This window comes from Colias philodice, chromosome 22, assembly GCF_061535455.1.
Source record: "Colias philodice isolate Cphi_HAF_F1 chromosome 22, ilColPhil1 Martin Lab GWU primary, whole genome shotgun sequence".
Classification (NCBI taxonomy): Eukaryota; Metazoa; Arthropoda; class Insecta; order Lepidoptera; family Pieridae; genus Colias; species Colias philodice.
Window position 1 is genome coordinate 5,344,464 of NC_143107.1, and position 15,332 is coordinate 5,359,795.

The 15,332-nt window shown below is 32.7% G+C and overlaps 1 protein-coding gene across 3 annotated transcripts in view; it reads right to left on the reverse strand.

Annotated features, from left to right (window-relative positions):
• Positions 1-15,332, reverse strand: part of LOC149478441 (anoctamin-8-like) — a 34,545-nt gene that overhangs the window by 16,044 nt on the left and 3,169 nt on the right. For all 3 annotated transcript variants that reach the window (XM_089709286.1, XM_089709285.1, XM_089709287.1), the window contains exons 4-17: positions 14,143-14,248; positions 10,896-11,034; positions 8,091-8,207; positions 7,463-7,569; positions 7,089-7,192; positions 6,823-6,904; positions 6,043-6,195; positions 5,248-5,365; positions 4,374-4,429; positions 3,237-3,311; positions 2,692-2,824; positions 2,099-2,268; positions 1,497-1,694; positions 549-680 (exon numbers count right to left, since the gene is read on the reverse strand). In XM_089709286.1, the coding sequence (XP_089565412.1) occupies positions 549-680; positions 1,497-1,694; positions 2,099-2,268; positions 2,692-2,824; positions 3,237-3,311; positions 4,374-4,429; positions 5,248-5,365; positions 6,043-6,195; positions 6,823-6,904; positions 7,089-7,192; positions 7,463-7,569; positions 8,091-8,207; positions 10,896-11,034; positions 14,143-14,248 (1,690 nt within the window). The remainder of the gene's footprint in view (positions 1-548; positions 681-1,496; positions 1,695-2,098; positions 2,269-2,691; positions 2,825-3,236; positions 3,312-4,373; positions 4,430-5,247; positions 5,366-6,042; positions 6,196-6,822; positions 6,905-7,088; positions 7,193-7,462; positions 7,570-8,090; positions 8,208-10,895; positions 11,035-14,142; positions 14,249-15,332) is intronic.

Genomic DNA, 15,332 nt, shown 5'->3' on the forward strand with positions numbered 1-15,332 from the left:
TCCGTATTTGACAGTTTACAGGTGACATTTTAATATGTTCGTGTAATACTTTATTGGACGGATAAGTTTTATCCAAGCATTGAAAAATCGGCTCTAAATTAGATAATTATTTTCAACAATAGCTTTCAAATAGTCAGACCAAATAAAAAAAAATAGACCACATTTAAACGAGAATACATGAAAACGGCCTTTTTTGTAGTCAGTTGAAAATAAGACAACATTATTTTGCAATTACTATCCATATCTTTAAATATCTTTATTCTTCTCCGAAAACGAACTTCTGAATATATTTTATGATTTTATTGAAAAACGTGTCAATTTTAAGGAGGCTACTTGATAATTTTAACTCATCAGAACCTAGAATTATCCGAATCAAAATCTCTAATAGAACTCCACACTTAGAGATTTTAACTTTAACTACCTACAAACACAAACAAATTTTACGTAAACTTTCAACTACCCGCATTCCTCCAACTTCGAATATTTTATGTTTTTTCTATATTTCACTTTAGTGTGTGCGATAGAGTATAAAATAATATAATAAATACCTCCAAAGCGACAACAAGTAGTACAGTTTGAGCGGGTGTAGCGTCCGGTAACAGCCGGTGCGCAGGTCCAGAGAGACCGATTAACGCACAGTTCACTAGCACTGATACAGCCACCATTGCTTCCATAGCGTGCTGTGGGATAAAAAGTCGTGTGTCACTCGGGGACTGCCCCGGTAAAGCTATTGCATGCTATGCCTTCAAGCCACACCTCCGCGCCCGTCCCCGTGGGGAGCGTGAGGTTTTTTCGTTACGGAATTTCTGGATTCGGTCCCCACGCTCAAGGCCCGCGATAGAAGCTATGCAATAAAGCTTAAAAGCTTAAAAGTTTGGAGAACCCAAAAGTGATAATGCTCATTCCTTCGCCGAAAAGAAGAATATAATTTTAGTTTTAAGTTGATAACTATTAAACGGTGCTAAATAATATCATATTACATTTCTTTCCGGTTTAATTTTCTTAGATCAATTTTTACCAGTTACAGTATTAATATCCATTAAATTGTGTATAAAATAATGTGCAGATTTAGGAGATTACGCGGATTACCAATCGTGTAATTGATTAAATAGTTGTGGAACCAAGGCAAAACAAATTTTTCGATCGTAAAACATTCTCTAAAATAAAAATGTTGTGTGGTTTTATGAAACCACAGTAAAAGTGAAACTGTTGGAACGGTTCCGAACACTGCTTTGTGTAGCGCATGTCGCGTGTCGGTCGGCTGCCGAGTAGGTATACCTACTCGGCAGCCGCGATACACGCGACATGCGCTACACAGACCAAAAAGTTTGACGATGTAATAAAAGTTTCACTTTAACAAGACCATGGTAGTGTAGGACAGACGCAATGTTGATGTAAAATCTAATTTGCTGATAGACTTGTATAGAAAATACATCACTACATTTTGTATTGTGTGTCTGTGTCTGTGTATACTTGTGTGTGTGTGTTTCACTAACCTGCCAACTGCCAATACTACTAACACGTTCGCCAAACGGTCTCTGAGCAACGTGACACAGTTTGAACGCATCCGCTCGTATTTCACATGCGTTGTTTAATAGCGCACATAATGCCGCTAGTGGAAATGCAGCGGAAAATAATACCACGTGACCGAGTTGGGTTAGCATCTCTAGGTATTCAGCGAACGTGCCTTCATACTGAAATTGATTCATTTTTATTAAAAGTGACTTTACGGTCATTTTTTTGGCAATTTAATGTATAGAAATTGAAGTGATATTGGGCATTAGTCATCAGTATAAACACAATTTCATTCTATTCGCTGAGGACTGAGTTTCAAATCAGATAAAAAGTAATTATCAACAATAGATGCATATTTTTATGAAAAATAAAACACTTCTTGTCCATTCTATAGCAAAAGACACAATATTACTATTTCTTATTATAATATCTCTGTTCTTATAAGCTAAAATGCTCTTCCAAAAAAACCAATTCATTCTTTAAGACTTTCAAAAAGTAAAGAGTAGTAGTGTTTATTTTTTTTCTTATACAACCTATTTTTCCATCTTTAAAAAAAAGTCATACAGTATCCCTAAAAACTAACCTTAAACAACTGCGATTCCAACTCAGCCTGGTGTATGATCTTCTGTCCGACCACCGGTTCGGAATCTCTCCTATCCTTATCTGTACCGTTTATCATCATTTCTGGCGCATCACTTGATGATGTACGCTTATCCTTGTCGAATAACTCCGCTAGTTGTTCTGATGTTTGTACTGAAATTTGATTCGATTTTTGGCAAATACCTTGTAGGAAATGGACATAATTTTGCAGTTTTTTGGTATTTTCTAGTTTAAGGATACCTTATGTCAAAGCTTATGACGAAAGAGGCTTATTGAAACTCTTAAAATAATTGATAAAGGTGGACAAGGGTAATAAATAAAGGTATGATCTGCGTCACCATTTCATGAAGTTTTGGTTAACCAAAATTTTGCGTATGTAATAGTAAAGGAAAGTTTAGTTTTCCGAAGACAAATTTGACAGTTTTATTCCTATTTTTGCATGTAATTTGAATATTTTGTTCGAACTTTCAGAATCGTGCAGTAGAAGGATTAGTTTAGACAGATAATTTGGAGACAAATTGAATAGATTACACTACTATTCTAAATCCATACTAATCTATAATTTATACTACTCACCTTTCGTAGGACTCAACGCGCCAAAAACGTCAAAACATATTTTCGCCAACCGCAAGTTTTCTATAAGATATGGCAACGCAGATTCTTTCAAATTGCCAATTATCTGTCTTGTTATTAGGAGCACAGCTAATTGCTAGAAATCAAACACAATCGTTATTACAATTTTTAAAGGAGAAGAATATTAAAAATGTAGGTACTGATAAAAGTATATTCAATATGTAGGTACTGATGATAATGAATTATTTTAACTAGATTTCCGCCCGCGGCTTCGCCCGCGTTTTCAAAGGAAAACCCGCATAGTTCCCGTGGGATTTCCGGGATCAGGACACACACACATCCTCACACACTTTCGCATTTATAATATTAGTAGGAAGTAGGATTGCGAAGACTCGTTTTATTTAGTTCGAATCAAAATTATCTATAACAATTATTATATGTTGCGTTGTGTGTTACATATAATTTTGCGTTTTAAAAGAACAAATCAATATGTATTCATTTTTTAGTACTTATAGGAAGATTTAAGGAGAATATTGAATAAGACTTACTTCTTTTAATTTATCCATATCCTGTACATAGAACGCAATGTAGAACAAACTCATAAACGAGTTTACGAATTGAAACTGTAAAAGGAATATTAATATTAGAATGAAGAAAAAATTATCGTTTCAAATATTTTTCTGGCACTTAATCTTCCTTAGTCTCAAATTTTAACGACTTAAAAGCTATAAAAAAATTATAATATGAACATCTGCAAGTATTGACAATTGTAAATTAGAATAACAAAATCAAATTGGTTTAAACTCATAAGAGAGTTTACTCATAGTATGTACTATGTTATAATAGGGATTTTAATGATTTTTTTTATAAATTAACAGGAATATAACATTTATTTGGGTTACCAACTAAATCTATACTTGGGTTTAAAATATGTTTTTAAATATGATGTTTACAATGGAGTTAAAAATAAGTTTTTATGTCACATTATCTGCCACCTATGAAACCTATAAGGAAAAATGTATGTATGTATGTGCATATGGTATGTGTTTATATAATATTTTGGATCATGAGTGCTGTGAAGTAGCAAAAAATTTAACATTTAATGCAATTTTTTAAATATTATTATTAAAAGAGAAAAATGTATCTAATAGTTACTTCCATGCATACAAGACTACATCGCTTAGGTGTTATTTGCTTTATTTTGTGCAAGTTTAAAAGAGAGTTGCCATCGTTAATAAAACTAAATATTATAAGTGTTAAAGCCTAATAGCCTATAAGTTAAATTATTATATAATAATAAGCCTATAAGTTAAATTATTATATATAATTTAACTTATAGGAAATTATTATATAATAATAAGCCTATAAGTTAAATTATTATGGTTGCACAGAACAGTTTTTTTTATTAACACAGAACCAAGTATACTAATACATAATTTCCTTAATTTTTCCCCGTTTTGAAGGGATTTTTAATACTATAGGAATTATATTTATAAATTTTGACACATCCAAGTATACGTAGATGAAAATTTGCTTGTCATTTTTAATGTGTAACCAAAACTGGAGAATATTACATAATTATTATTAAATTGAGATTAAAATAATGTTCCAAAATGTACCCTATTTATTTTCACAGATGGCAACACTCGCAAGCAAAGCGAACGATTACAGCGTTCAATACAAACCAATGCTATTTTCACAATCAGATGATTCTCATATTTTGTCTCTAGACGATAATTCTCTATTTAAATCCCACCATGAAGTTGTATCCATATCCATTTGGTAAGCGGTAAAGAGAAAACAAAATTTACTACCATAGATTATAAATACTTCTATTTTTTATCTGTATCTTTTACTTCTAAGTCATTTTTTCAACTATCAAAACCATGCGTCTTATTTTTTAAATACTTTTATACAAGTCACAATTTTAAAAGGCAATGCATGTATAAAATTAACCTATTATCTAGTCATTTTTTTAAATTACATTATGTACAATTTATACACTGTATTTTATACATTACACTAACATACTATAATACTTAATACATTACAGGACCTGTGTTTCACTAAGTAATGTAGTACCTAAATTGATATTTGAAGCCAGATTTTATAACTTTATTTTGAAATAACATAAAACCAGTCTGCGAGTAAAATAAATGGTTTGATCGGAATGGCTATTTGTAAAATAAAACCTTTAAAGTAAAATTAAATTCGTCTTCATTTGAATCATATTAGTAATAAACAAATCAGCAAACATCAGGCCCTTTACCAAATCAGTTTACATTAGAAATACTCATCTTTTTCTAATTAGTACAAACCATAGATATAGAGAAAATTCAATATACAAAATGAGACAAAATTTCTTAAAGATAATTAACGAAAAGTATATAAATTTATAACCTTAGAAATTACAGGCATATTATTCGTATCTACTCTTTTTTATTACATTTTTATTATAACCATTTCTCTACTAGATACTAGCAAACACACAACTCTAGTATCAAATGCAAATAAAAAAATCCAGAAAAAATTACAAGTCACAAAAAATATTTCGCATACCTTTATCGTTGAGCCACTTGGCTATTCTGGCGTATGCTTCTTCTTCTAAAGCTATGATAATCGCCAACATGGCGCGCGGTATCCAGTTGAAATAGCCTATCCTATTTTCCCACCAATCCTGGAATATTTTTTGTTATTTTTTATTATGGTTTTTTGACGTGACAACGTCTTATAATTCGATAGAGCCGGCTGCACGCACGAAAAAACATGACTCATGCGGCGTTACCTTGCTCTGAGGCGTTCCATGTAAGACTTGAAGTGCGAGCGAGAGCGCGGAACGAGCGACAAAGAAGCACAATCGGACGTTGTCACGTTCAACTATCGTCAGTAAACCGACTTTACAGACAACCATTTTTTTATTGTCGATAGGTAAGCGCTTGTTCACAATCGCGCCTGATGTTAAGCTGAGATGTGGTCTAAGATGGAACGCGCTTCCCTAGAAGGTACCTATTCACTCTATGCTTGAATTTAAAACTGAATTGAATTTATTTGAAATTATTTTGATACAGATAAAGCGACATAACATTTAATTTTTCAAGCAAACAAAATATTATTGTCTCCTGCTATTCATATTCTTCTTTTTTAATACAAAATGATAAATTTAAGTGATAATGCAGTAACCAGAATAAGACGAACTAAATCAGTTAGCCCACACACATACAACTTATATCTCTAAGCTAGTTAAAAACGAAAATAGCAACATTTTTCGTATTTCAATTCTCAAAACACACAATTTCAGCGATATTTCATTAATTTTCACACGATTTATTACCTAAATCTTACATTTTTTCTTACCTGAGCCAACAATAACGTAAAAGTAGCAGCCGCAGCAACTCCCAAGCACAGTAACATAACCGGGAACGACACACAGTGCCTCCACACGCGGCGACGCCACGCGGCGTACTGAGGCTCTGGTCGACCCGTCACTGGACTTATGCTCATTTCGCCCTGCCACAGATTAATTTTTGAAGTGAAAACTTCTTTAGTGGCGTTGAGCACTTTTTCTGTAATGGGTATAAAATCTTAAACTCGCGTCAGGACACGTGACCTGATCGAAAAAGCGTAAGACGGATACCATTCCAAAATATCAAACATGCTCAACGTTGAAATTGATATTTTTGGTTTTATGGCATTATAAATTTATATGCTCAACGTTAATAATCAAGTTTTCACTTCTGCCGGCACTCCGGGAGTGCAACCCGTCTTTGTTTTTCTATTTTTGGTATATAATTAAATTTGTGATCGGGATACCGACTTAAACGGATTTCTTTTATCGCACACATATCTAATGTTAAATGTACTCTGCGACTGGGAGAAATGATTTTTTATAACTCAAATATAAAGCATATTGCGATAGCACAGATAATATAACACTATAACGGGTGAATACGTGATGTAATAAAAATGGTTATACTTTTTACTGTTTTCTGTTATTAAATAACACTTTGCTACGCTGAATTTGATTAATATGACATTTTTACACTAGAACAGCAAGAAGAACAATAATGGTGATGGTAATTACTTTTTTATTTATTTAAATGATGCAAAAAACACATTTGAAAACTTGTATAATACCTGAAAAAGCGGTCGAGGTTCCAGTAAAAGATCATCCCGTTGATCTATGGTACCCCACTTATAGGCTAGAACATTTGAATATCTGTAACATAAATCAGGCACATTCAAGTTATTTTACCTATTCCCCTTCACAAACAGAAAAAAAACATTTTTTTTTTCAAAAAATTTTATAAAAAAATGACAATATTAGTTTTTTGTTTGTGTAACTTTTTGTAAGAAAAGAAGATTTAAAAGAAATTAAATATTAAAAAAGTTCATTAACATACCTTTTCCACGTCTCTAAATACACACAGGCCCACAAAACGTTGAACAAGGAAAACAGTACATGCGCTATATCCTTCCAATTTTCATTAGCTGTACCGAGCCATACCTGAAAATAAGTTACATAATGTTTACTGTAATATTATTTAAGTAAAAAAATCATTCAATTATTTATCCCACTGCGAAAATGAGTGACAGTGACATATTTTACAAAATAAAAAATGGTGTATTTTTGGCGCCAACTAAGATATCAATTAATTGAATTTCAAAACCGCTCTAGTGACGTATGAAAATGAGGGATATTAAATATTTTAAGAACATTCAATCCATAATTACATATTTACATTTATATGAGTAAGTAATAAATAAATACACTTACCCAAAACACAAAACCGACAACAGCTGGCACTGTTAAAGACCTCGTATAGTGACCGAGCCAAGCGAAATACATGGCTATCTTCACACCAAAGTATTCGCTTATTTCATCTGAAATATATAAATAAACCATAATTATATACATTAATTCATTAGATTGCACATACAATTTTGGTGTGTCTATTTCATGTTTTAAACAACTAAAACTATTTTGATGAAACGCTTTTGAAGTGACATCTTGTTGTGTTGTTGTGTTGATGTACACCACTTATTATCAAATTCTAAATGAATACTCAATGTAACAAAATAGTAACGAAAGGAAATCTATACATAAATGTTTTGAAGTGAAACTTCTTTATCGGGGTTGGAAAAAAAATTAGTGTAACATTTTTTCGTTACGCGTGACATTTTTCCGTTACGCGCCATCTTTTTCTTATCCCTACCACGCGCGATTCGACGTATATCTGTAAAGTTGCATATAGTAAATTAATTTTTGAAAAATAAGGTCATAAAGAAGTTTCACTTCTTACGTGTGTACACTAGTACACGCACACATTTTTTTTAAAGGCAGATTATTTTCGTTACTTAAAAAAAACTTAATTTAATCCATATACATAATACAAAAAACATACCCAAAGGCTGCGGCGAAAAGAAGCTTTTCACCCATTTAGCACGCAGAGCCTCGAGCGCGGGCCGCTCGTGTAACGGGAACATACTCGCTATCACGCCGCGGGATACGCAAGCCGGCACTGCGGTTTAAAACTCAAACATTTATTTATTCAATTAGACTTCTTTTAAAAGCACTTTCGTCATTAAATATTTTTAACAATAGGGAATATGCATAAAATTTGAAATGGCCTAAAATATTTTTTTCTCGAATACTTATTATCGTAATATTAAGTATAATGAAAAGGATATTTTTTTATTTACTTATTATTTAAACCCCTAAAATAATATTCAAAAAGTGCAAAATAAGGGAGCGAAATTCAAACTTCCAAAACGCGCCACAACTGGTCGAACGAAATGTGACGTCATCTGAAACGACATTGTATTCATCACTCCACAGAAAACACTGGTAAACACCCACTGGACGTGCCATGTGACGTCACGCAAAGAAATTTTTGAACAGTTTTAAATTTCATTTTAAAAAATATCTACTTAGAGTATTTTGAAGCGCATTTATGTTTTTTTCTACGTTATAAAATAGTAAACTATTAATTTAAGACAAAAAAGAAAAACATGAATATTCCCCATTACCACTGATTCGGAAAGCAGTATCTATGTAGAAGAATGGGCAAGAAACGCCATAGTTGCTCTTTTAAAATCCTGTCAATATTACAATTTAATTTTACTCTATGGATTTTCTTCTTCCATGTATTCCTTAACGCTGTTCCGTTCTCGTTCTTCCGTTTGTATCGCGAGTTATACGATCACATAGTGTTGCAGTTCGTTGTTCGTGTTACATGTTAGATATAGTAGATATTTATGTCAGTAACACAAGCTATACAGGGTGTCCCACTATTGGTATACTAAGCGCGAAGACTTGTAGTTTTGCATACCCTGATCACGTAAAAAATACTTATACAACAAAATTACATCAAATTTTTTTGCTAAATTTTTCCTGAAAATCCATGTTTTCTTCTCTAGCTTCGCGCAGCCGGCATATACCCGCTTCTGTAATGTGAGCATTTTGTCTATGAAAACATAATCTTAAACGATATCTCACGTGTGGGTGGCAAATTTGGGCGTGTTGCTTGTTAGGGGTGTAAACATAGAGTTTTAAGAATTCATCTATCCGAAAAAAAATGCGTCTGGAATTTTATAAGTATTATTTACGTACTCAGCGTATGCAAAACTATAACCTCCTTTGAGCTTTGTATACCAACAGTGGGACATCCTGTATATAGTGGCCCGCTCGTGTAGAGGGAACATGCTCGCTTTTGTATAAGAAATAAATACGAAAAAAATATCATCAATATTGCAACTATTATGCAGCTGATTTTTAATCTAAAATGTCTCATTTAGAAATGGTAAACAAAGAAGTTATGAGAAAAGAAGTTAAAAGGTTTTGTTATTCATATTCATTGTTTTACAATACAAAGGCTTCTATCAAATGACAATAAAAACAAACGGTTTGATAGATAATAAAAACTGAAAAGCTAGCTGAAAGTAGATGATTTCTCTTTCAGACCTATGAATAAAGTTTTCCTAAATATGGTACATATTTCTATCGAATTATCTAAGAAAGCGAAACTAAATTCAAAATTATTTTTTTTAGTTTAGAAATAAACGTCATAAAATAAGTTGAGACAATTTGTATCAGCATTATACAAGTTTCGAAAGCCAAAGCAATTTCTTTTGGCAAAAAAAGGTTGCACTCCTGGAGTGCCGGCAGAAGTGAAAACTTGATTATTAACGTTCAGCATGTTTGATATTTTGGAATGGTAAGTATCCGTCTTACGAATGGAATATAAGGGCTAAAAAAAAAAAACATCCGTCTTACGCTTTTTCGATCAGGCCACGTGTCCTGACGCGAGTTTAAGATTTTATACCCAACGCCGCTAAAGAAGTTTTCACTTCAAAAATTCCCGCCATTTTATCCTTAATTGAATTTAAAACTATATTTCTATTATCTAGCTACGTACCAAAATACAAAAATAACTAATAGGGGCGTGTTCATCATACATCATTATATCATAAAGGGTCACTAATTATTCTAGAATCCAGGGACACAATACCTTTATTCCTATTATTTTTAAAAACTTGCGTGACTTATTATACATATCGTTGAAACAGAGCAATAAATCTTTTGTTTCAGTGTTTTAATGAAACTCAAAGGCAATTAACTCTAATGACAGACGTACGCAAGGGGTTCTAACTTTTAGTACTAAAGTATACAGTTTTATGAACACTTAGGTGTGCTAGAAAGGGTACAATCGATCTTTCCAAAGAAAGTTTGAAGTCTAGACGTTAATGTTTGTAGTTAAGAAGACTTATTACTTCTTATTAATTATCGACATTTCCACTAAAAATAGTTTTAACCACATTTTCAGTTTCAATGCACATTTTATTTTGGAACTTGTGGACAGGAAAAGATAACCACATGTCAATATTAAATTAAAAAATCTTTCCAGCAACTGTAGGTCTACTGATTATTATCTAAATTCTATTTAAAATTGTCTATCTAACTGCGTGTTTATAAAAAAAACAACACGTTACAATGCTGATCAGTTGAACGTGACAACGTCCGATTGTGCTTCTTTGTCGCTCGTTCCGCGCTCTCACTTACACTTCAAGCCTTACATGGAACGCCTCAGAGCGAGGTAACGCCGCATGAGTCATGTTTTTCCGTGCGTGCAGCCGGCTCTAACGAATTATAAGACGTTGTCACGTCAAAAACCATCCTCCCATACCACATAAATAAATTTAAAACTCACCAATACTCTGGCCGGCTCTCAAAGTAAGCGCTGGTTCTAGTGCCTTTTCATCGCCTGGCTCTGCTCTCGCAGATTCCAAAACGTGTTTCACTAGACCACCTCGCTCTTGTGAATTTAGTAGCTCTGATGCTGATGTGCCCTAGAGAAATTGTGTGTCAGTCTTTAATCAATATATCATACTAGCTGCGCTCCGCGGTTTCACCCGCGTGGCTCCGCTTCTGTTCGTCTTAGCGTGATGATATATAAAGCCTTCCTCGATAAATAGGCTATCCAACACCGAAAGAATTTTTCAAATCGGATCAGTAGTTCTTTAGATTAGCGCGTTCAAACAAAACTTTTCAGCTTTATAATATTAGCACAGTATTACCATATTTCCTACAGTAGTGCGACGAATTTACTTGTGCAGAGAAACGGAGGGGAACTGGCGGGGGTCGGGCGACGCGGGCCGCGTAAAGCAAACACGCTTAGTTTGCTTTACCTAGCGCGAAAGGACGACGCAGTCGTATTTTTTGTGTAATAATTTTATTATACATAGGTACTTACATATTCTATTATGGCGCGCACAAACTGTTCCGTTTACGGATGTAAATCTACATTGAAATCCTAGAAGGAAACAATATTTCAGAAAGATTGTATTAATTGTATCTGTTGAATTAAAATCAAAGCTATGTATATGTTGTCCTCATTATTTTCTAATCAGATTGTACATCCCAATGCGAATGCATTACTTAGTTAAATATACAATTAAGAACATCCAAAAATAAAGTGTCCACGTAAATAATATTTAGCAGTGCAATATCTGTAATTATATATTAATGAACAAATAATTACATCAGATTTAATAATCGCAATTATTTTGAATGTACATATGAATAAATGATTTCATCATAATATTAATAATCACAATTGTTTTATTTCCCATTTGTTGCAACCCTAGCGTATTTTCGTGTGGCAGCGTAAGTACCTACGCTGGCGGCGGCATCGCGCGACATCAAAGGCGATTCCTTACTGTAGGAAATAATATTGTAATACTGTGATATTAGTATAGATGTCGAATATATAAAATTGTAAAAGAAACGTTGAATTGCAATTTATCTAACTTCTTGCATATCTAACTTGCTAGTTTGGAAAGTCGCGAAGAATTATGATCGGTAATATTTGCTTCCAATTTAACGCATTATATTTTTCTTTTGGTTGGTTGGATTATAATCTAACGAATTAAGTTTACAATTTCACGATGACATATTATTATAATGCAAAAAATAAGAAGCTTTGTAGGTACCTATTTTTTTTATTTTTTTTTTATTTTTTTTATTGTACAATAGGGGAGCGCTTGGCCACAATCTCGCCTGATGGTAAGCTGAGATGTGGCCTAAGATGGAGCGCGCTTCCCTAAAATGTACCTGTTCACTCTCCTCTTGAAGACCAATCAATGGAGAGTGAAGTAGGTGTGAAGACGGCAGTGAATCGAGGCGCTATACTTCTAGACCTGAGACGCACAATCAGAAGCTACACTTATGGGGACTAGTCCCCCCCAAAGGATGTCCATAGGGCCCTCTCGTCCGGTCAAAACATAATATGGAAGTAATAAATCACAGTAAAATACTAGTTCATAATAAAGTGCTTTCTTTTGTCCCCAGTTCATACTTAATCCCCAATTTTCTTCAAATACAAACATTTAATATCTTCCATAAAAATAGAATTCCATTCCGCTTTATCATAACTTCCAGCATTGCAGCAAAAGGGGACTTTATTAAACATTATTTAAACAAAACTTCAGAGAATTCACCGAGACGCGGTGAAATTCATTTAACTCAAAACGCTCGAGCTTTCCAGTTTAATTACACAGTGAAAAGTCTCAAAGCAAGTCATACAAATGCTTAGGAAACCTTTGAGCTTTGAACACTGGTTGTTTTATAAAATAATTATTGCTGAACACTCGTATTTCATTTTAATCGAGTAAATAGTGACACCTTTTTAATAAAACATTTAAATATAACAATCTTTAATTATTTGAATAATTTTCTCAAAGCGTAAACATTTTTTTTAGACGCTCTTTAGCGAAATTGAAAATTACACTTCGATCTTCCTTCTATTAGTAAATATTTGAACGCTAAACATGAATGATGCACATATTTCTGTAAATTATTGATTTGATTTGATGTCATTATTAAATTCAATGCTATGTTCGAAATCACATTGCTTTAAATTTGTTCATACATTGCAAATAAATCTCCATAACTCGTTTACTAAACGCCAAAACAAACCAATTATTTTGGCATGTCCTTAACCAAAATTACGAAAACAATAAAACGCAAACGCACTATATAAATAATTCGATTCAATTGTATTTCGAGCTAATAATAATAATGTTGAGGAACGCAATAACCATAAACCTAAGAATTTATTAGTTCAAGACTCGCCGAAACATCGCGTGGTTTCGATGAAATATACTGAATTGAGCGGTCTATATTTAGGCATTTTGGTCGAGTCTAGTACTCGATGGATAGTCTCTGTATGGAGTTTTGCCAGAAATACTGTGCTTTTGAAAGCTTATTTGGTTTTTAAATTTGTAGTATGAATTAAACGGTAGCTTCATATAAAACGATTGATTCAACTTTCAAGTAGGTATATCTCTGAACAAAAAGATGCCTAATTCTCAAATGCAAATGCAGTCATTATTGCGAAAATTTCACTCTACAGGTCGACTTTTATAAGTTATACCAATTGCCCAACTTTCATGGAACTATTTTATTTTAAGACTTAAGTTATTAAAATATATTTCCTTATATTATTTACTAGCTTTCCGCCTGCGGCTTCGCCCGCGTTTTCAAAAAAAAACCCGCATAGTTCCCGTTCCCGTGGGATTTCCGGGATAAAACCTAGCCTATGTCACTCAGAAATGATGTAGCTTTCCAACAGTGAAAGAATTTTTCAAATCTGCCAAGTAGTTTCGAAGCCTATTCAATTCATACAAACAAACAAACAAACAAAAAATCAAACCTTTCCTCTTTATAATATTTGTATAGATGTATAGATGAATTTTTCATCTAAACGATTGGCGATCTTATCGCTATCTAGCGATTACCTCTAGACAACCACATTAACATATTTTAACTTATAATACCTGGAAAGTAAAATACCATCAACACATGATTATAGGATGATGTATGAAAACATCAGCTAAATATGATTTATAGTTAAAACACACACACACAATACATTTACTACAAAAACATTAAAATACCTTATGAAAGCAATGCATATCGCGTACAGTGAATTCCTTATATCCCCCTCCAAATTCCGGCTTAACCAGTTTTGGCAAATGTATCTCTTCAGCAGTTTGCAGGAGCCTGTATAACAAATTTATCGTTTGGCATCATGACAAACTCGGCTTTTACGGTTTTCCGTATGCTTGTAAACATTAATCGTAATAGCGGGTAGTTGTATATATTAGATTATTGTGGGTAGTTGTATCTAAAGATGATTAGCTCAAATGTTGAACATGTGATTGGAAATCTCTATAACATTTTCTATTGAAATTTCGTAATGTTTCAAATAAGAAATTTAGCGAGATTTCTACACAAAGTTTTATTTATTAGGATTTAAGACGCCGACTACAAATACATCGTAAGTATTTAACAATATTTTTTTTAAACTAAAACTTGATTCTTAGATGTGCCAACTACAAATACATATACAAATACATATGTTAATACATAATCACTTCACAAACATAATTGTTGCTGTTAATTCTGTGAAATGTGTCTTAGTTTTTCACACTGAAGTAAGAATTAAAAGATATACTGGTTTAAATGATAACAAATTGCTCGCATAAATGTCTAAAGTAAGCTTTAAATCATGATTTTATTCTACTCATTAGTCTCATTCCATAGAAAAACAAACAATAGTAAAATTTCACAAGTCGTTCGCCTAATTAGCAAATATTTCAAAATCTTAAGCAACCGAATTTTTTACCTTATTACAATGAGACCCTATCAACAAGTCCACAGTTCAAGCATAAGGGTCTTCAAGGGCCCATCGAGCGAGCGAAGTAATTTTGACCCCTCGAGATTTGACGAGGTAGGTCACGTTCAAGTGAATTACAAAGAAAATATATTTATTTTACGGAATTTAATTTAATTTCATTGTTACTTTATACTTTTTATTTTACTTCAATAATTTGTCGTCATATACATTTTTAAGAGATTATTTCACAGTATATTATTCATACCAATATTTAGTAATTGCATGCTTATTTTAGAGAAAGTTAAAGTTTTAAACATCTCATCCGTCTCGAAGGACCAAATTCATTGTAACTCACATTACAGTTATTTTCCTGTCTATGTTTATGAATAAAAAAGATTAAGATTGTACTGTCACCGTTTAATACTAACAATTTCTTTTATCATGCATTAATAATAGCATAAAAATTGA